General features: G+C 31.7%; 8 protein-coding genes and 1 pseudogene across 10 annotated transcripts in view; 3 read left to right on the top strand and 6 right to left on the bottom strand.

Moving 5' to 3' along the window:
- The window catches only part of LOC128391832 (protein tweety-like), an 86,135-nt gene that overhangs the window by 36,015 nt on the left and 28,820 nt on the right, over positions 1 to 21,300 (bottom strand). The gene's annotated exons all lie outside the window — the stretch shown is intronic.
- On the bottom strand, positions 286 to 3,170 carry LOC128391844 (uncharacterized). 3 transcript variants are annotated; one of them, XM_053351800.1, is made up of 6 exons: positions 2,980 to 3,170; positions 2,747 to 2,845; positions 2,359 to 2,446; positions 1,960 to 2,072; positions 1,552 to 1,713; positions 286 to 1,454 (listed from the first exon to the last, which is right to left on the bottom strand). In XM_053351800.1, the coding sequence occupies exons 2-6, from the start codon at positions 2,799 to 2,801 to the stop codon at positions 1,384 to 1,386; spliced, it is 489 nt and encodes a 162-aa protein (XP_053207775.1). In that variant the 5' UTR covers positions 2,802 to 2,845; positions 2,980 to 3,170; the 3' UTR covers positions 286 to 1,383. The 3 variants fall into 3 exon arrangements, with proteins under 3 accessions (XP_053207775.1, XP_053207773.1, XP_053207776.1); XM_053351798.1 differs by having other exon boundaries at positions 2,747 to 3,170; XM_053351801.1 differs by having other exon boundaries at positions 1,960 to 2,069; positions 2,747 to 3,168.
- Positions 4,917 to 6,413, bottom strand: LOC128391977 (uncharacterized). The gene has a single exon (XM_053351945.1). The coding sequence runs from the start codon at positions 6,411 to 6,413 to the stop codon at positions 4,917 to 4,919; it is 1,497 nt and encodes a 498-aa protein (XP_053207920.1).
- LOC128391976 (WASH complex subunit 5-like) lies at positions 6,895 to 11,268 on the bottom strand. Its single transcript, XM_053351944.1, has 8 exons — positions 11,237 to 11,268; positions 8,553 to 9,758; positions 8,361 to 8,451; positions 8,048 to 8,228; positions 7,795 to 7,978; positions 7,610 to 7,730; positions 7,280 to 7,536; positions 6,895 to 7,212 (listed from the first exon to the last, which is right to left on the bottom strand). Exons 1-8 carry the CDS (start codon positions 11,266 to 11,268, stop codon positions 7,062 to 7,064), a joined length of 2,223 nt encoding a protein of 740 aa, XP_053207919.1. The 3' UTR covers positions 6,895 to 7,061.
- Positions 11,915 to 12,717, top strand: LOC128391975 (elongin-C-like; annotated as a pseudogene).
- On the bottom strand, positions 13,522 to 16,683 carry LOC128391974 (uncharacterized). The gene is made up of 3 exons (XM_053351942.1): positions 16,226 to 16,683; positions 14,485 to 14,645; positions 13,522 to 14,392 (listed from the first exon to the last, which is right to left on the bottom strand). The coding sequence occupies exons 1-3, from the start codon at positions 16,268 to 16,270 to the stop codon at positions 13,522 to 13,524; spliced, it is 1,077 nt and encodes a 358-aa protein (XP_053207917.1). The 5' UTR covers positions 16,271 to 16,683.
- Positions 16,822 to 18,075, top strand: LOC128391848 (elongin-C). Its single transcript, XM_053351806.1, has 2 exons — positions 16,822 to 17,148; positions 17,443 to 18,075. Exons 1-2 carry the CDS (start codon positions 16,995 to 16,997, stop codon positions 17,631 to 17,633), a joined length of 345 nt encoding a protein of 114 aa, XP_053207781.1. The 5' UTR covers positions 16,822 to 16,994; the 3' UTR covers positions 17,634 to 18,075.
- On the top strand, positions 18,154 to 19,184 carry LOC128391838 (E3 ubiquitin-protein ligase Topors-like). The gene has a single exon (XM_053351792.1). It carries the CDS (start codon positions 18,155 to 18,157, stop codon positions 19,082 to 19,084), a length of 930 nt encoding a protein of 309 aa, XP_053207767.1. The 5' UTR covers position 18,154; the 3' UTR covers positions 19,085 to 19,184.
- Positions 19,223 to 20,531, bottom strand: LOC128391840 (proteasome subunit beta type-6-like). Its single transcript, XM_053351795.1, has 6 exons — positions 20,312 to 20,531; positions 20,146 to 20,213; positions 19,916 to 20,047; positions 19,716 to 19,845; positions 19,492 to 19,636; positions 19,223 to 19,426 (listed from the first exon to the last, which is right to left on the bottom strand). The coding sequence occupies exons 1-6, from the start codon at positions 20,432 to 20,434 to the stop codon at positions 19,299 to 19,301; spliced, it is 726 nt and encodes a 241-aa protein (XP_053207770.1). The 5' UTR covers positions 20,435 to 20,531; the 3' UTR covers positions 19,223 to 19,298.

Below are 21,300 nucleotides of genomic sequence, written 5' to 3'. Positions count from 1 at the left end.
TATCATTGATATTATCAATGAGAGATGAATTTAACAACAATCAAAAAATTGGAGTAAAATCTCAGCTTTGTAGCAACAATTTTCTACACAAGGAAAACAATCAAGAGAAAACAAAATCTCTCAACAATTAACATGATGAAAGGCAAATCATGAAGCTAATTAGTGACGTCGAAAGATAATCAAGCAAACCAAATTACTAAATCACTTTACTGTAAGATGAGTTTAATATTATTAATAGTTGATAATCACTAAATTAATAAATTGATTCTCTGGGAAAAAATGATGTAAATTAAATAAGTTAATTTATTCATGTTCAAGTAAATCATGTCTCATCTACAATTGATCACTGACACTTGACTTTTTAACGAGCTTCAAGTTAATTGTTTCACCAGAGGAATAATTATCAACAATTAGATCGATTGTTTCTCCGAGTGTCAAATTAACCAAACAAAATTGTATCTAATTAATGAAGGAACACTAGATGGCGACTATGAAAAATATAATTTCGTTAATTGTAGACACACTACTGTACTAGAATTTGCATTTATGTGCTTTGTGATTAGTTGATTGCAATCAGTCCAAATATTGAACCATTCGATTTGTGCTGAAGTTTCGAACCATGTTGATAAAATGATTCCATCCTTTTCTTGCTTGATGATTTTTTTGTGAGAAAAAATCTTTGATTATCCTCTTCCAATCAAAAGATTGTACCTTGAGCTTTTTCCCATTTTTCATGTTGTTTATCATGATTATCGCCGGAGTTTGTGTTTGATTATCTCGGGAACATTGATAATGATTAATAAATTTGATAAAGATGAAAATGAAAACTGTTCCATTGGCTTCGATATTTACCAAACATCCGTCCAAATTTCGATATACTCATGATAAAGTGGGTTAATTGTTGGTGTTTTCTTTTGTTTGATCCAAAAAAAAGTACATAAATAAGTGAGCTTGGCCATGCGAAGTGAAGGCTTTTCGTCGAGTTATATAATAGAATATTTAAAAAGGCTAAATTGTTGATTCAATTCCATTTGTTTTCGTGATTTCAATCATTGCATCGTGGTGATAATAATGTTTATCTCTCAAAATCGCTGAGAGCGTTTACTTTTCCATGTAAATTGTTTGTTTGTTTTTTTTATAAGTTGATTAGAGACACAGTTTAATTAATATAAAACTGTTTTGTGATGATAAATTAGTCTTGTTGTTTTATCGTATTTCGAAACCGTCAAATTGTGCCACACACAAAATTCTTGTTAATCTCCGATCGTCGATCAAGACGCTATTTGTAATTTACTTTTAATTCTGCTACGAAAAAAGAACTGGTCATGATGATGAAAGTTTTAACACTTTCTATTAAATACTAGTCACTACATTTCTGTTTCATCATGTAGATCTGGTCAGATTTTGGTACAACCTTTGACCCCAGAATGTTTCAAGATCAAAAGGTTCAAATTCTATAAGAGACAAAAAAAAAGAAAACCAATCAAATTAGTAAAGAGAAAATGAAAACAACCAAAATGGCCCAAAGATTATTATCGAAAGTGAACTCACTGGGTACAGAGGCACTTCTATTTTTGTAGTAAGAAACTTTCGGTGTCGATTGGTTTTGATTCTGATTTGAAGTGTAATTATTGGTTCCATTTGTTGCCATATCGTTATTGCTGCAATTAGTTTTATTGCTATTTTCAAAGTCTCTCAATACAATAAGCCAACCTGAAGTAAGATGATAGAGAGGGAGAGAAATTAACATTTAGATTAAAGATTATTGTACTTTGTAATACTTGATGATTTTATCAGATCGATTAGCTAATCTGATGATCAACGGAAGATAATGAGGATAAATTGGAAAAACAATTCAACCGCCAACCTTCAATATCTCTTGATATTTAAATCAAAAGCATGGGGAATTTGATGGCAACGGTAGACAGACACATTAGGGGATAAAGAGCATTTTCTCACCTTCACGAACGTATTTAATCATCTCGAGATGCTGCGGAGTAATTTCTTCGACATCTTTGGAGATACATATTTTCTTAGTTCTATTATTATGGAAAATCGGTTTACAAGTGCTACTGATGATGAGGAAAAACCGGTGGAATCAAAAAGGAGAGAGAGAGAGAGTAAAAAAGAGAGATGGAAGAAGAAAAAAAATGTTAGAACAAGTTAATTACTAGAATTTCAAGGTTTGTTCTGAGATGAACGAGAATAGAAAAAAAAGTAGATGGATTAGGTGTTATAATAGAATAGATAGAAAACAGTTAATTTTGATTGAAAAGGTGAAAAGATTGTGAATGATGATGAGGTAGTTTCTTTTTCCTAACGGGAATATGGAAATTGTGATACACGCTGGAACCGAACCTTATCTCATTAACAGGAAGATGATCTGAATCACGTTTATTCTTAGATACTTTCTGATTTCCAAAGGATTCATATTTCTGAGAGATTCCTGTAAATGGGAAAAAGAGAATAGAATAAAAAAAATAAAAATCAATTAGTGAGAGCGAAAAAAGAAAATGAAAATTAAGGTGACCCTCTCTCTCTATGTACACTAGCAAGGAAACACTACAAATTGGCTCAATTGCTGACAATGAGATGCATCCTGAGTGCAAAGAGAGTACACCAAGTAATTTACATTTAAGAGACACAGGAAGTTCAGGATGGAAAAGAAAGAGAGAGAAAGAGAAAAATATCAAGGAAACAAGTAAGATGAAGATGAGAATCAATGTCAATGGAAAACAATGCTTACCTCGTCGTGTCTTTGCTAATATCTCTTTAGTATTACCTTTGGGTAAAGCATACATATCTCATAACGGAGTTAACCCTGAATCACCTTGTGTAGTAAATTCTAATCCAGTAGCAGGATAAATAGAAAAAGAAGAGCAAAAATTAATGGAACAAGAAGGAAATTGTTTGATTAACAATCGTAAATCACTTGGAAGAGCAAAACCGTTTTAAGAATAGAGATTGTTGGACACATACAGTAAGAGAGAAATTTAGTTGATTAATTTGCTTTTTGAGGAACAATTTGGTGAGATTTGGTGAGATATAATTACGATAGAACAAGATTAAAACTGATTCTCTTTGAGGATTTAAGTAAATGCATGGAGCTCATTCAGAGATTGTTTCATTCACGTTGAATCATTTCTCTTCCATTGACTGAGAGTCTTGAAAGATTCTCTCCAGAGGGCATTAGGTTCAAGTCTTTTCTCGAGTCTTGAATTGAGATAATTTTTCATTTCTTTCGATTTTTTTCATTTTCGTTAATTTTTATTTCTTTTTACAATTAAAATTAGAATTACAATTTGTTTTATTGGTGAACAGTAATCAGCTTAATTATCACAAGAGTTTGTTTAATTAGCACATTTGCAAATTAACAGTTTACAAGCGAGAGTCACTCAGATGGGAGATGATTAAAATTGTGATAATTTCAATTACGACTGGATTTATCCTCTAATTAAGAAGCAATTTAGGAATTTTTTTTTCTTCTTCATTTGGTTGATGATTAATTAATTCATCGATTTAATCGTCAGACTTGAAAAAATTTAAACAATAAGATTAATTGTACAATTAGATAATGTCCTTGGTGTTTTTGATCATGAAGATTAATGTTGATTGTTGATGGGAAGATGAGGATGAGAGTTTTTAATTTTTCTTTTAATTGTTATTTAATAATCTCACTGAAATTGTCTCTTCTTTTGATTTAGGATTTTTCAAATTAAGGAACATGAGAAGAAAACAAATTAGTAGTTAATCGTTACACTTTCAGATCTTTTCATGTTTTCAAATAAATTGTTCAATCGATTAACTTTCATTCATCTCAACAGTAAATATTTTATTTTCATCACAATTAGTAGTTAAATTGTCAACTTTGTCTTTATGACTTGTGTGTTAATTGCTTGTTATCATTGATATTATCAATGAGAGATGAATTTAACAACAATCAAAAAATTGGAGTAAAATCTCAGCTTTGTAGCAACAATTTTCTACACAAGGAAAACAATCAAGAGAAAACAAAATCTCTCAACAATTAACATGATGAAAGGCAAATCATGAAGCTAATTAGTGACGTCGAAAGATAATCAAGCAAACCAAATTACTAAATCACTTTACTGTAAGATGAGTTTAATATTTATTAATAGTTGATAATCACTAAATTAATAAATTGATTCTCTGGGAAAAAAACGATGTAAATTAAATAAGTTAATTTATTCATGTTCAAGTAAATCATGTCTCATCTACAATTGATCACTGACACTTGACTTTTTAACGAGCTTCAAGTTAATTGTTTCACCAGAGGAAACAATTATCCTCATCCAATTGTCGATTTAACCAGAGAAAATTGATCTCATTCATAAAGGAACACTAGATGGCAGATAAGTGTAAACACTTCGTAGTTAATTGTTGAGTAGATTGTTCTTGATTTTGATTGAAATTGAATGTTGTCACTCTTAATTGTGTTTATATTTTTTTCCTGATTGTTCTTGATTTGTGTGTATGTTTGATGATTGGCAAGAAAAAAAGGGAGAGAGTGGGAGAGAAGGAGGAAGGAAGAGGAGGAGGTGGGAGATTCAAGGCTGATAAGGTGATTTTTCAATGAAAATGAATTAAATCAAAATTAATCCATGAGTAAACAATTATTTTTGGAAAGGCATGAATGTAATTAAAAGAGTACCAATAATTAAACCACTCAACCAGTAGAGTAACTGAAAATTAACATTAGTTTAAATTTATCTTATATATTGATTGATTTCTTATCTGGAGCAGTTTAAACCATTAAAAGTCGAGTGGTGATTAATTTTTGGCACACTTTAAGTAATCCTGATAAAAGCATGTCAATTGTTTATCTCGAATAGGTAATATAGTCAGAGTAAGCGAAAAAAGTGAAAAGATATTTCCAGACAATCCTGGATTTAGAATCACAAATTGCTGGAAGAGTCTTGATGAGTTTTCGATTGATTTTGATCGACTTGTTCAATTGGATCGGCAGTTAAGTCACTTGGTATCGTTGTTGCGGTAATAGTAGTAGAGGTTTGGCTTTCGGGTTGGTTTGTTTTCTCACTGGTTGATTCACTAGGAATGATCTCATCGGAGGGTATTTGTTTTTGGTCAATGGTTGATTCAGAGACATGATCGATTTCAGGTTCGTTTGATTCATCTTTTTCGTTCTCAGTTTCTTTTTCTATCTCTTTTTCTACTTTTATTTCAGGTTCAGGGTTGCATTCAATGGGAGTTTCTTTGTTTGATTCTTTGATGGGTTCACTATTTGTTTCATCAGTAATAGTGTTTGGCTCACTCACTGGCTCCGGGGTGGGTGTAGGAGTCACTTCACAAGGTGTCTCAGTTGTAATCTCCTTTTTCAGCTCATTGATAGAGTCGTTTATGGTTTCATTGGTAGAGTCCATCGTTGTTTCAATGGTAGTGTCTTGATCTAGTGTTAGACTGGTATCTGGAGTGACTGGTGATGTTAAGTTTGAAGGAACGGTGGGAGGGAAACCTGGTGGATCGGGTGCCCGGCGTTTTTTTCTTGAACGAATAGGAGATCGCACACTGGTATTAGGTGAAATTGAACGAATAGATAAGTTACTTGTGGAATGGCTTAAATAAGAATCTGCCTCAACGGTTGACAATCGATTAGGATCCGGGCTACTTGGACTTGAAATTACATTTGAAGCATCACGTTCAAGAGACGAAGCTGAATATGATGCTCGATTTAAGCTTTTAGTTGACGGTGAAACATTACGATGTTTACGTCGAGGAGGAACTGGAACCGGTGAATTTTGATTACTATAACTGTTTCTCTCTTCAACACCTCTTTTAATTAATTCTCCAGATGAGGATGATTCAGTTTCACTTTTGATACTCAAATTATCGTTTGTTGTTGTTGTTGTTGTTACTCTATTTCCACCTCCTGAAGTTTCACCTAAAATATTATTACCAGATTTCCGCAATTCTTTGAATGAAGTATCAACAATTGATTTCCTATCATCTGCTTTGGTTTTACTTGTAATTGAATTATCATCGTCACCACCAAATGGATCCAACGATTCATCATAATCAGATGCACGTGATGTAATTGAAGTTTCCAAGCTAACACCACCATTTGAATTAGAAACATTAGAATCTTTTTCTTGGTTAAAATTAGTTGAGACTCTTTTACTAGACCTATTTGAATGGTTTAAAGATTTGATATCACCATTGGTTTCGTCTTTAATTGCTTCATCTTCTTCGGCAAAAGGATCAAGGGTACCGGGATAAGAAGGTTCATCAGGAGCAGACGGTTTAATTACTTCACAAGATAATTTCGTTTGACCTGATTGATCCTCTTCATCTTCACCGAAAGGATCCAAGTCTTTAGGGTAACTGGATGGATCAAGAGATGTATTTGACTTTGACTGTAAGGACACTTTTTCCATAGCTAAAAATAAGTCACTTGAGTAACACTAACACAAGTTAATTTATACAGAATTTAATTTACACTTTAACGAGAAACATAAACAAAAAGATGAAGGTTTTTTTTTGTAAATTGAGAAAAATGAATAAGATTCACACACCTAAGTAAAAGTTAGAACTTAGAAATGAATGAAGAGAGAAAAGAAAAACAAACTAAAAGAGTTAAAAGTATTAAATGTAATAGAGAAAAGATAAAAATAAATCAACTGGAGCAATTAAATTAGATCATGATTCTCATCAAGAGACAATCAAAATGAAAACGAAACAAAATTTGTCAACAAAATTTTTTCTTCTTCAATTGTTAGATAGGAGAATCTTCGATATATCGATCGTATCCCAATCGATACATCGAAAAATCTCAATTTTTCCTTTTCGTTAATTATCAAAATCTAATCACCAAATTAACTTACTAATTGTAACTAAATTAAAAGATTATTTATCAACTTGACTCATAAATAATTTATATTTAGACATAAAAGGCAATGGAATCGAGAGATAGAGATGGAAAACACTGAAAATGATTAATCATTTTTTTCGTTAGTTGATTTAAATTGATTGATAATCATTTCGATGATAATTTTATAATTAATTGATACAAAAAAATTTGTTAATCAACGATGAAAAGAATGGAATTGATCTATCACATAATTAGGAATGTATTCTGTTATAAAAGTTTTCGGTAAACCTCCAAGTCCAATTAGCTGCTCAAGAATCGCTAAATCGTTGAACATCTCAACCGGGAAATCATTGGACCTGTTAATACTAATGACAAGAATAAACAATCAATTAATCATCAATAAAAAATCAATCGTTATTTTGATCTTAATACCTTGAGTATTGTGCATCAATCGTTGATTTGATATAACGACAAAGTAAAGATATAAATCGCTTGACCATATCACTGCGATATTGTCTTAATAAGGTCAATAGTCCAGCGACAAAAGGTAAACCATCGACTCCATCGATTGGCCTTTTAGCCGTTAATCCGTGAATTGGATCAAGATAAGCAAATTTCGAGTTGCAAGTGATTACAATTACGAGACAAACCAAATCCATGTAAGGTGGTAGATTAGATCCAACATAAATCTATTCGAAAAGAAGAAATAATTTCATTCAATTAGTTTAAATAAAATAATTAACACAAATCGAAATTAATTACCTTTGAATAAGGATCAGTAATTCCAGACCATTCCAAGTAATTAGTTAATTCATAGACAAGAGCACTTTCCTCTTTAGCTAAATATTTTTCTGGATCTCTTTTGAGTTCTGTCAATAAAGCTCTGAGAGAAAGAAATTAATATTATTAATCAATAGCAGTTGATTGTTGATAAAATAAATTCGTACTCATTGAATGTCTCATAAGCAGATCTTAAACTCCTCGATTGGTAATTACAACTATCTCGCAATTCAAAGGCGATATTTGATTTAATCAATTGCATTTGTCCAATTTTCATCAATGATTCCGTTATAATTGGTAATGTCCTTGGTGCTCTTGTAGCTACTGGTGATTGTAATTTAACAGTTTGATCTGACAATTAAACATACAGAAATTGATTGTTACAACTGTCAAAGATTATTACTAATCATCAATACTTACTAGTTGTTACATCACAATCATTTTTTGATAGAAAATTATTAACATTAATCACAGTCTCGTGCCACCATTTTTCATTTAGTAATTGTTTCTCAATCAGTGATTCAATTTTTCCTAATTCACTGACAATCATGAAGGAAAGCAATCGATCAAGACCATTGATTCCTGCGGTTCCAGTGCTTTTCTGTAACAATTTAGATTAGATTGTGGACAGAGAAAGAGAGAAAAAATTATTAGCTCAATCAAATTAATAAATCGGTTGAAACAAACTAATAATTCAGTCTTTTCAATCAATGGGAACACCAAAGATTCTTACCAGTAGAAGTTTAAATAATTTGGGATCGATAATTTCACCATGAGATTTATTATCATACCAAGTACGCGATGAATTAACATAGATTGTGAGTCTATTTAGAGGAGAGATTATTTTGAGAAATTAATCTTCTTTGATGAGGATTGATTATGATTAATATGTAATAGAAAAATAATTACGATCGATAGAGCTAACCTTGGATCAGTGATTCGTAAAATTTCACGAGTCAATCGACCGATAAAATTAACAGAGAATTGGTCGATCGGTGGAAATTTGGGAACAGGTATTGTCTTCGATTGATAGATACTTTCCCATTCGAGGACTTTGTGTCGCATGAAAGCGTTACACTCTTGTTCCACATTGTAACTAACAATTCGAGAAACCTCTTCCTGCCAAATCTTCAGTCCATATATACAAACATAGTCTTGAATGTACTCGAATGATCGTCTAAGTCCATCCATTGTGTTAAAAATGGACTTTAGCTTTGGTACTAATTCACTGGGTTTAACTCTTGGATTGAAAACTAATCCATGGTGAAGGGCTTTGGCCACTTGGATGACAAGCTCTTTACGAATACCATCTTCGAGTAGTTTTTTCGGGTCAATTTGAATTATTCCAACCAGAGTGGTTTTCATCATGAGCATACCCTCCGTGAATACTGAAATGGAATGTGTTAACTTGGACACTTCGTATCTTTCCTCGAGAAAAGCATAAGATCTTAGTTGATCTTTTGCTAAATGTGTTGGAAGCTCTTGAATTTGATTTGTTTGCAATTCAATTATTCGAGACATGAGACGGAAAAGTGAATCTGGAATTATATGTAACACTTTTCTTACGTAAGAAACTAATTCACTTGAATAATATTGGGAGACTGGAACTAAATCGGGTGAAGTTGCTTGATTAATACGTAAAAGTGGCATATCTAAGGCGGAAGCGAGTTTCAAGAAAGTGGCTCGTAATTTGATGACCAATGTTGGATCTTTTTGAATCCCTTGTTGCATATATTTGGTAAAAGAGTCAATAATTAACCAGGCATACGAAAGATCACCAATTAATTGTAAAGTAATTAAAATATGTTCCTTAACATCGGAAGTTTTCAACATACAACAAAGAAATTTCCTCGCATCAATTAGATGTTGTTTAACTTGAATGTTGCCCTCTAATTGGTGAAAATCTTGAATCTCATCAAGAGCTTTAATCATCTGAATTGTTTTACGATTGGAACTTTTTATCTGATCAGGATCAAGAGATTTAATTTGATTAGCAAGAGTTGCAAACCATTCCTGTAGACTAGAATCGGGTTCAATTCGGGTTAATGGTTTGTTACCATATCCGTGCATCTTGGCGATGTCAATTGGACGAAGGCATTTTGTTTCTAGCCTTAAGATCACCAATGTAACTCTGTTGGTAAACAATTAAGAGTAACAATTAACGAATCAACTAAATTACTCTCATCTCTTTTTTATTATTCTTTCCAATGTCTTTAAGTTATTACAAACAACAAATTGTTACCATTTGATTACTAGTTTAAATTGCTTGAAGCAAATTGAATTCTCAATTATCAATAGTAACAATCTAATGTCAATTAACTATGATAACAATTAAATTGTAAGTTTCTTAATCATTTGCAGAGAAACATTCTACCAGCCAATTAAAAGCATACAATGATGATAATTAACGAAAAAGTGTTACTGATTAACTAATTTGATACTTTTTATTTCTTTGTTTTTTTTTAAATTGTTAGATTATCGAAATTAAATAAGTTTTCCTTTAATCACAATCGATTCAATTTCGTTGATGGTTAACTTGATTAGCTAAATTGAATGAGATTTTAATAGGCTGGAATAACTGTAATTAAGTGTAATTAAATTTGATTGGTGAGCAAGAAAAATATGCAATTGAATTTAGTTTGAGAAACAACAACAAAGTTAAATTTGCTTCTAGAAATTGGGAATCTGTTTCCAATCAGAATCATGAATCAAATTGAGGAATCAAATTAAGGTGCGACAAGTTAATTGTAAAAAAAGATGAATCAAAAGATGGATGAAAGATAGTGAAATTAAGTTAACCTTGTTGCCGAAATATTAACTATTAATATAAACAATAATCAATAAGAAGGAAGAAAAATTTCATCAAATCCGAATAAGAAAAAAAAATCACCAAACTAATACGAAGAACCTGAGGAAACCCTTTGAAAAGATGAGGATGAAGATGAAGAGGCACCAATAATAATCAGGAGACAATCAAGTTAATAAAGATGAGGATAAACATCGTTAATACCGTTTATTGATTAAACTTAAATTTCTCAACAACAATCAAATATGACAGATAATTGAAAATTTCTCCAATGATAACCAGAAATATTCAACAGAAGCCACAAAATACCAGGTAAGATATTTTTCCTCCTCATCTTTTTTTCATACCTTGAAAGTTTATCATCATCATTAACATCTCTCTCTCTCTCTCTCTCTCTCTCTCTTCTCTAACTAATCATTGACCAAAATGAAATAGGGAGGAGAAGAAAAAAGAAGAAGTAGATAAATTGATCTTCATCATCTTCTTCAAGTTAACTTCTTACAGAACAACAGTAGGAGCGTAAAAGAGGGAGCACAAGAAAAAAAAACAAGCCTCATTTTTTTACCTTCCATCGACTCACCTTGACAGATTGTTGATAGAAACATTTTTCTCTTTAAGAAAAACATTAGTTAAGAAAAAGGAAAAAGGAAATCTATTTAATTGGATCGCATAAGATGAGGCGTTACATTGCTTCGAGCTGATACCCGAGCACAAATTTGTTTACCATAGTAATCAGTTTCATCTTCATCTTCATCTTCATCTTCATCATTTAACCATCATCAGCATCCTCATCTTCTCAATACCTTAAGAAAGGAGTTGTAGTAACTAAAAGCATGTATTCACAATCACACTTACCAAATATTGTAAATCAAAGAGAGGACCATTGGTGGTTAGCCTTCCTATGGTTGATATTGTAGGTGAGACGATAATCCAATGGAGATGAACAATTAACAAAACGGTAAAAAATTTAAGTAAAAAATTAGAGGAAAAAAGCTAAATTACAAAAAGAGAGAAAGAGAAAGAGAAAGAGAAAAGTTTATCTTCGCTCAAGTTAAATCATGAAAAGAATGTGATAAAATGATGAGCACAAACGACGTTCGGAAACTTGAAATCACTTCTTAAGAACCGGTTAGAACTCGGTAACTTTTCCGCTTATGGCCTCAAGCAACATGTTCGTATGTATTTACCGGTGAAAGAAAAAACTTTCAATTAAAATAAACTTCAATGGAAAAAATTATAACCAAAACTCAATTGGAAACAATTAAAATCTTAATGATGAAAAACAAAAATTAAAATGATGAAGCTACAAACAACTGAAACTTTCAATTTGTTTTGACAAAAAAAAAACTTTTCATCAAAAAAAAAAAATTTCCGAATATTAGTTAAACTCCCCCGATAGATGGAGTTACAGTCTATTAGAATTTCTCTTCGCTCAGTGGCGACCTCTTTGGACAGAAATAAACCCAACCTTCAGCTGAAATCATCAATCGGTTTTGTTATTTGTTTTTAATTTTTTTGTTAATTGTATTGATTGTTAGTTAATTTATTTATTTAATTTTCTTCGTTTCTTCATTGTTAGTTAATTTGTTCTTTCTCTCTCTCACTCTTGTACCATAAATTATAATCTAAAATGGGTGAAGGAACAACCGAAAGTGTCTATGGCGGATGTGAAGGTCCCAATGCGATGTATGTTAAATTACTTTCATCCGATGGACATGAATTTATAATTAAAAGAGATTATGCTTTAACCTCTGGAACAATTAAAGCCATGTTAAGTGGTCCAGGTGAGACAATTTTCTTCAATTTAATTAATTGCCTATTGTAACAAATTTCTAGTTGAATATAAAACCTCTTATTCCAATTCTCTTTCTCATGTTACTTCAATGAGTAAAAGGGGTTATTCAACCTTTAGAAATGTTTCTTAATAGTTACTGATCTTTGATTTCTTTTCATTTTGTCGGGTTCATTGTCTATCTTGATCTGCATTTTTATTTCTTTGCCATCACAATTTTATCTTCACTTTACTAATATACTTTTCTTTTTCTTTACATATTATTTTTCTCCATATTTTCAGGTCAGTTCGCGGAAAACGAAACTAACGAGGTGCATTTCAAGGAGATTCCTCTCATGTTCTTCAGAAGGTTTGCCAATACTTCATTTACAAAGTACGTTACACTAACAGCGCAACTGAGATTCCAGAATTCCGATCGCCCCTGAAGTTGCCTTGGAACTTCTGATTGCTAACTTTTGGACTGTTAATCTATGTTCCTCTTATCCTCATTGATCCAATTACTGTGGTCAAACATGAATTTAGAAAACAAAACAAAACTAAACAAAAGAAGAAACAATTCCTGTTTCTTTTTTCTTTCTATCTTCTTTATCTTCACTTTATCTTCTTCTTCTCTTTAATCTCTTTCCACAATTATATCCTTTTAATCAATAATTTAGGATATAAATCATAATTAACTTTTCATCTTCTTTCTTTCTTCAATGTCTATAAATATCACTATCCTTAAAACTCTATTTTTGATTACTATCTAATTAACAACTGATTTAGAAAGTTATTATCAATCAATCTAAGTAAATAACTAAAATAATCAATCCTCCACAAGTATTCACAAAACAGTGACTCTAAATATCTTTGGGTTACTCACAGTAATCATATTAAAGACGATCGATGTTATTTGAAGCTCTTTCAAAGTGATTAGTGTTTTATATTAACAAATCGAAGGATTTTCAAAGCAATTAACAAAAAGTTCCAATGCCTTCTAATGATGATGATGATAAAGAAAATCGAAATCCGATAGACAATCAACTAATCAACATTCTAATAATAGTGAAAAAGAAAACAATTCAAAGCTTGATGATGAGAAATCAAATGAAAACAATCAACAAATTGGAAACGATGAGTCTCAATGTTATATTTGTTTAACTACAAGAATTAATCCTTGTTACGCTGATAATTGTCTTCATCAATTTTGTACTAATTGTTTACTGGAATGGTCAAAATCTTCGGATCAGTGTCCAGTTTGTCGGACAACATTTGAAAATTTGATAATCAACGTTAAATCAGATTCTGATTATGAAACTATTCCGATTCAACCAAATCCACCGATGGGCTAGAATATCCAGATAATTCATCATCATCTTCATCATCCAGATCAAGGTCAAGATCGATATCTTCAAAATCACCTTTTCCATGACGTGAAGCTGAGGGTGGTGAAGATGCCGATGATGAGGGTTCACGGTGATGATTATGATGATCTTTATAAGATTCATATAAACTTGATGATGATTTAGGGTAAGATGGGACCGAAGACCCTTCGGGTTGATCGCGTTGTTGTTTTAATCCTCTTCGACCTAAAATAACAGGATTGTCACTTTTTTTCACACCCGCCTTGTTTTTCGGACCGGTTTTTAATTTATAAGGAACAGCGTAATCAGTATCGGACGAGAAAAGTGAATAGTGACCGTTACTCAGTTCGAGAAAGGGATCAGAATAAGTTGGTGTGTAACCACTGGAATTGCATTTGTTTTTAACTGTAGTTCGATCGCCAGTCAAAAGGCTGGTCAAATTATCGGCACCGGGATTACTTTTCAATCGATGAGCATCAATCGTTGGATGATTGTGATGACGATGATTTGAGAAACGATTGTGTAAATGTTGTTGAAAAAAAGATTGATGATGAAGATGATTACTGGGTGAAGATGAAAACGAAAGTTCTGAAAGGACATCGTCGGTGAGAACTCGTGAAAAATGTGATTGAAATAAATTGTAAGCACTTTGATCGGGTAATCCATGAGAACCAAGGCTTTTAGATTTACATCGTTTCCATTTCCGTTCAATGGCCTCAACGACTGAATTAAAATATGAACTTTGAGCCTGAAGTCGCTCAGATTTTGTCAACTGTAAAAGCTCATTGAAACACTTTTCCAATTCTGATAATTCAGCTCCATAACTAATGATTAAGATGAACAGAAGCAAATACAAATATTTATAAAGTGATTAATTGATATTGGAATATCAAAATATTATCAATTAATTACTCACTGTAACAATTCAGTTTCCAGGGCAACATTTTGCTCGGCTAATGAAAGACAAGCTTCAAGTGTCGCCAAGTAATTAACGCAGTCCTTATATCCGTGCATCTTGGCGATGTCAATTGGACGAAGGCACATTTTGTTTCTAGCCTTAAGATCACCAATGTAACTCTGTTGGTAAACAATTAAGAGTAACAATTAACGAATCAACTAAATTACTCTCATCTCTTTTTTTATTATTATTCCCTTTCCAATGTCTTTAAGTTATTACAAACAACAAATTGTTACCATTTGATTACTAGTTTTTAAATTGCTGGAAGCAAATTGAATTCTCAATTATCAATAGTAACAATCTAATGTCAATTAACTATGATAACAATTAAATTGTAAGTTTCTTAATCATTTGCAAGAGAAACATTCTACCAGCCAATTAAAAGCAGCCACAATGATGATAATAATTAACGAAAAGTGTTACTGATTAACTAATTTGATACTTTTTATTTCTTTGTTTTTTTTAAATTGTTAGATTATCGAAATTAAATAAGTTTTCCTTTAATCACAAAATCGATTCAATTTCGTTGATGGTTAACTTGATTAGCTAAATTGAATAAGATTTTAATAGGCTGGAATAACTGTAATTAAGTGTAATTAAATTTGATTGGTGAGCAAGAAAAATATGCAATTGAATTTAGTTTGAGAAACAACAACAAAGTTAAATTTGCTTCTAGAAATTGGGAATCTGTTTCCAATCAGAATCATGAATCAAATTGAGGAATCAAATTAAGGTGCGACAAGTTAATTGTAAAAAAAGATGAATCAAAAGATGGATGAAAGATAGTGAAATTAAGTTAACCTGTTTTGTTGCCGAAATATTAACTATTAATATAAACAATAATCAATAAGAAGGAAGAAAAATTTCATCAAATCCGAATAAGAAAAAAAAATCACCAAACTAATACGAAGAACCTGAGGAAACCCTTTGAAAAGATGAGGATGAAGATGAAGAGGCACCAATAATAATCAGGAGACAATCAAGTTAATAAAGATGAGGATAAACATCGTTAATACCGTTTATTGATTAAACTTAAATTTCTCAACAACAATCAAATATGACAGATAATTGAAAATTTCTCCAATGATAACCAGAAATATTCAACAGAAGCCACAAAATACCAGGTAAGATATTTTTCCTCCTCATCTTTTTTTCATACCTTGAAAAGTTTATCATCATCATCATTAACATCTCTCTCTCTCTCTCTCTCTCTCTCTCTCTCTCTCTCTCTCTCTCTCTCTCTCTCTTCTCTAACTAATCATTGACCAAAATGAAATAGGGAGGAGAAGAAAAAAGAAGAAGTAGATAAATTGATCTTCATCATCTTCTTCAAGTTAACTTCTTACAGAACAACAGTAGGAGCGTAAAAGAGGGAGCACAAGAAAAAAAAACAAGCCTCATTTTTTTACCTTCCATCGACTCACCTTGACAGATTGTTGATAGAAACATTTTTCTCTTTAAGAAAAACATTAGTTAAGAAAAAAGAAAAAGGAAATCTATTTAATTGGATCGCATAAGATGAGGCGTTACATTGCTTCGAGCTGATACCCGAGCACAAATTTGTTTACCATAGTAATCAGTTTCATCTTCATCTTCATCTTCATCTTCATCATTTAACCATCATCAGCATCCTCATCTTCTCAATACCTTAAGAAAGGAGTTGTAGTAACTAAAAGCATGTATTCACAATCACACTTACCAAATATTGTAAATCAAAGAGAGGACCATTGGTGGTGGAAGCCATTTTCCTATGGTTGATATTGTAGGTGAGACGATAATCCAATGGAGATGAACAATTAACAAAACGGTAAAAAATTTAAGTAAAAAATTAGAGGAAAAAAGCTAAATTACAAAAAGAGAGAAAGAGAAAGAGAAAGAGAAAAGTTTATCTTCGCTCAAGTTAAATCATGAAAAGAATGTGATAAAATGATGAGCACAAACGACGTTCGGAAACTTGAAATCACTTCTTAAGAACCGGTTAGAACTCGGTAACTTTTCCGCTTATGGCCTCAAGCAACATGTTCGTATGTATTTACCGGTGAAAGAAAAAACTTTCAATTAAAATAAACTTCAATGGAAAAAATTATAACCAAAACTCAATTGGAAACAATTAAAATCTTAACGATGAAAAACAAAAATTACAATGATGAAGCTACAAACAACTGAAACTTTCAATTTGTTTTGACAAAAAAAAAACTTTTCATCAAACAAAAAATTTCCGAATATTAGTTTAACTCCCCCGATAGATGGAGTTACAGTCTCTTCGCTCAGTGGCGACCTCTTTGGACAGAAATAAACCCAACCTTCAGCTGAAATCATCAATCGGTTTTGTTATTTGTTTTTTAATTTTTTGTTGTTAATTGTATTGATTGTTAGTTAATTTATTTATTTAATTTTCTTCGTTTCTTCATTGTTAGTTAATTTGTTCTTTCTCTCTCTCACTCTTGTACCATAAATTATAATCTAAAATGGGTGAAGGAACAACCGAAAGTGTCTATGGCGGATGTGAAGGTCCCAATGCGATGTATGTTAAATTACTTTCATCCGATGGACATGAATTTATAATTAAAAGAGATTATGCTTTAACCTCTGGAACAATTAAAGCCATGTTAAGTGGTCCAGGTGAGACAATTTTCTTCAATTTAATTAATTGCCTATTTTAACAAATTTCTAGTTGAATATAAAACCTCTTATTCCAATTCTCTTTCTCATGTTACTTCAATGAGTAAAAGGGGTTATTCAACCTTTAGAAATGTTTCTTAATAGTTACTGATCTTTGATTTCTTTTCATTTTGTCGGGTTCATTGTCTATCTTGATCTGCATTTTTATTTCTTTGCCATCACAATTTTATCTTCACTTTACTAATATACTTTTCTTTTTCTTTTTACATATTATTCTTTTCTCCATATTTTCAGGTCAGTTCGCGGAAAACGAAACTAACGAGGTGCATTTCAAGGAGATTCCTTCTCATGTTCTTCAGAAGGTTTGCCAATACTTCATTTACAAAGTACGTTACACTAACAGCGCAACTGAGATTCCAGAATTTCCGATCGCCCCTGAAGTTGCCTTGGAACTTCTGATGGCTGCTAACTTTTTGGACTGTTAATCTATGTTCCTCTTATCCCTCATTGATCCAATTACTGTGGTCAAACATGAATTTAGAGAAAACAAAAACAAAAACCAAACAAAAGAAGAAACAATTCCCTGTTTCTTTTTTTTCTTTCTATCTTCTTTATCTTCACTTTATCGCTTCTTCTTTCTCTTTAATCTCTTTCCACAATTATATCCTTTTAATCAATAATTTAGGATATAAATCATAATTAACTTTTCATCTTCTTTCTTTCTTCAATGTCTATAAATATCACTATCCTTAAAACTCTATTTTTTGATTACTATCTAATTAACAACTGATTTAGAAAGTTATTATCAATCAATCTAAGTAAATAACTAAAATAATCAATCCTCTCCACAAGTATTCACAAATAAAACAGTGACTCTAAATATCTTTGGGTTACTCACAGTAATCATATTAAAGACGATCGATGTTATTTGAAGCTCTTTCAAAGTGATTAGTGTTTTATATTAACAAATCGAAGGATTTTCAAAGCAATTAACAAAAAAGTTCCAATGCCTTCTAATGATGATGATGATAAAGAACAAAAATCGAAATCCGATAGACAATCAACTAATCAACATTCTAATAATAGTGAAAAAGAAAACAATTCAAAGCTTGATGATGAGAAATCAAATGAAAACAATCAACAAATTGGAAACGATGAGTCTCAATGTTATATTTGTTTAACTACAAGAATTAATCCTTGTTACGCTGATAATTGTCTTCATCAATTTTGTACTAATTGTTTACTGGAATGGTCAAAATCTTCGGATCAGTGTCCAGTTTGTCGGACAACATTTGAAAATTTGATAATCAACGTTAAATCAGATTCTGATTATGAAACTATTCCGATTCAACCAAATCCACCGATGGGTCAACAGCAATTAGCATTGGAGAATTTACTTGATTTAATTATCAGTGAGATTACACGAAGTATACCAGAGGCAAATTCTAATCCTGAAAATGATAGAAGATCATCAATTCCAGAAGCATCACCAAATCGAGAAAGGGTTAACCCCGAAGCGACAAATAATACAAGAAATTCGTCTAATAGAGTTTGTGAAATTCCCAATCGACGTGAAAGTGAAACAACAGTTAGAACAGAAAATGAGAATTTACACCGATGGCGAAGAGTATCAAAGGATAGAAGACGAAAAAGAAGACCAAGATTAATTTCGAAAAGTAATGAAACCCAAAATCCCAACATCTCATCTTCTCCTTCACCGAGTGGATCACCAACACCTCCTGAGGTAAATTCTGATGAAAAGAAAGTCACAACCTCAGAATCTGACAACAATCGTCCATCGTCATCATCATCGCCAGCAAATCGACAGGAACCCGTGAAAACAGATCAGAATAAGAATTCAAATCGCGTTCACAACCGAAAACATCAACTCTCTGAAAAGAAATCTCCATCTCGAAACAAGAGAAAAAGAGATTAGATTTTAATCCAATTTTAAAACTGGAAGTTGATTTGATAGGAAATTGCTTCATTCTACTAATATTAATTCAAAAATTAAAATTATTCTGTTTGAATGCAAAGCCCGATTAGCCCGTGTGACTTTTTTTTTGTTAATAAATGCTCATAAGTAATTATCATTTATTCATCCAAGTAGTTGGATTTACTTGAAATTTTGATTAAACACTTAGAAAATATTAAATATCTTGGAAACGAGGTAAATTATTGAATTCAATATCTTCACGCTCAACTCCACTCTCAGAAATATTAGCCAAACGTACACATCCACCACTGGAACCATCTCTGTTGATCGCATGGGTAATACCTGTAGTGATAAATTGAAGAAATTAGATCATCAACAATTAAACTTTAGGTTCACTTTCGGCTTACTTTCAATGATGAATTTGCGACATTCTTCTTTGGACATTTTGGGTTTGTAAGTACCATCAACATGTCCAACAATGTAAGAACTACCAGATCCACCCATTGCTACGGGTAATCGCAATAACATACCACCCAAAGGAACCATGTAAATCTTTTTAAAGAAATTGAGAAAAATGAGAATACCATTAGGTTAGCATTAAATATGATTGATTGTTGCCAATTTCGTTTACCTGGCCCTTTTCTCTCTTATCCCAACCAGCAACGATGATACCAGCCGTTAATTGATCTCGATATTGATAGCAAAGATCTCTGAAAATGTTAGCGGCAACTTTGACGGGTGCAGGCTCTCCAACCTCCATTCTAATTGTAGAGAGACAAATTTTGTTAGAATTCCGTTCAATGGTTTCATGTTGTACAAAGATAGACTTACTCATAGAATGAAAGATGATATTTGACGATCTCAGCGATCGCTTGAGTGTCTGCAGCAGAACCAGATCGACAGCAGTAAATTTGATCAGTGATGTAGGTTAACTTATCAGAATACCGAGCAGCAACATAAGCTCTAATAGGATTTAAATACAGTAAGCAAAAAAATTAATTCCTAACTGAACATGCTTATAAATAAAAAAAAATATGTAGTTAAAGAATCAAACTAAATACCCAGTTGAAGTTCTAGTATCAGCACCAATGTAAACCCCACCGTCATATTCTGCAGCCAATAACGTAGTCTATAAATAAGCAGGAGAAAGGAAGCAAAAAAAACCAAATTAGTAATTAGAAATATAAAAATAAATTAGAAAAGCAATTAAGAAAAAGCTATACTTACACCAGTAGATAAAGGTGTTTTTATCCAATCGGGAATTAAACTGTCCAAGTGACTTGGACATGAATTTTTCTCTAAACCATAATCATCTTTTTCCCAGTCTAATGCCAATTGAATAGAAGCCATTTTATTCAAAATAAAGAGTAAAAAATTAAGAACAATTAACTAATTGCCAGGAAGAAAAAAGAAACAAAAAGTCAGATGACAAACCGAAACAATAACCAAATGAATAAGCTTTTTTTCTTGGTTACCGAAATTTTAGAAAGAAAAAAAAAATGCGCCAAATTCAAATTCTAATCCAAAACTTGCGATTTTAATCTTTATCATTAATCCATTCGAATTCGATTAAATTTATAACTTGAGATGAGATGGAAAAAAAAACACGAAAAGTGACCTTTTGGCTCGAATAAAAGGAAAATCCAAAATAGAAGGGGATTTTAACTGGGAAGCTAAACAAACGGATTAGAAACAAAAAATGATGAGATTAACCGATTAAAGTTAATCTCATCAAGTGGGAGTTAAAAGTAAAGGTAAAGGTAAATCCGCACCATCACGGGATCGATCCGAATAGAGCCACGAACTCCCGACATGACTTATCGGATCGACCACCGATCCAGTGGGAACAATTTAAATTTCACAAAAGGCTTTATAATTAACAATATACTCGAGATAATAATTGTTATTACCAACTGAATTAATATTGTTCAATTTCTTAGTTATTAATACATTTCTTTAATCTCTTCTAATAAAAGTTGTAACTTCTATTAATCAATCATTTGTATCCCTTTGATTAGCATTTACGATTGTCAGGTCAACAGATCAGTTATCCGAAGAATCAATTTCAATATGTTCAATCTCAATTTTCCTTGATTTACAATTAAGATTCTATTGAATAATTTAAATGTTTGGTCAATTTGGTTTCCATTTAAATACTTTCTCACACCGTCCAGTTGTGGTCAAGCACAATTTGACCTCAACACTTGAGATCAACT

The sequence above is a fragment of the Panonychus citri genome, unplaced genomic scaffold, assembly GCF_014898815.1.
Source record: "Panonychus citri isolate SS breed McGregor unplaced genomic scaffold, ASM1489881v1 Contig00135, whole genome shotgun sequence".
In the NCBI taxonomy this organism is placed as follows: domain Eukaryota; kingdom Metazoa; phylum Arthropoda; class Arachnida; order Trombidiformes; family Tetranychidae; genus Panonychus; species Panonychus citri.
Note: the sequence above shows the minus strand (reverse complement) of the source record. Positions and strands in the feature narration are given on the sequence as shown.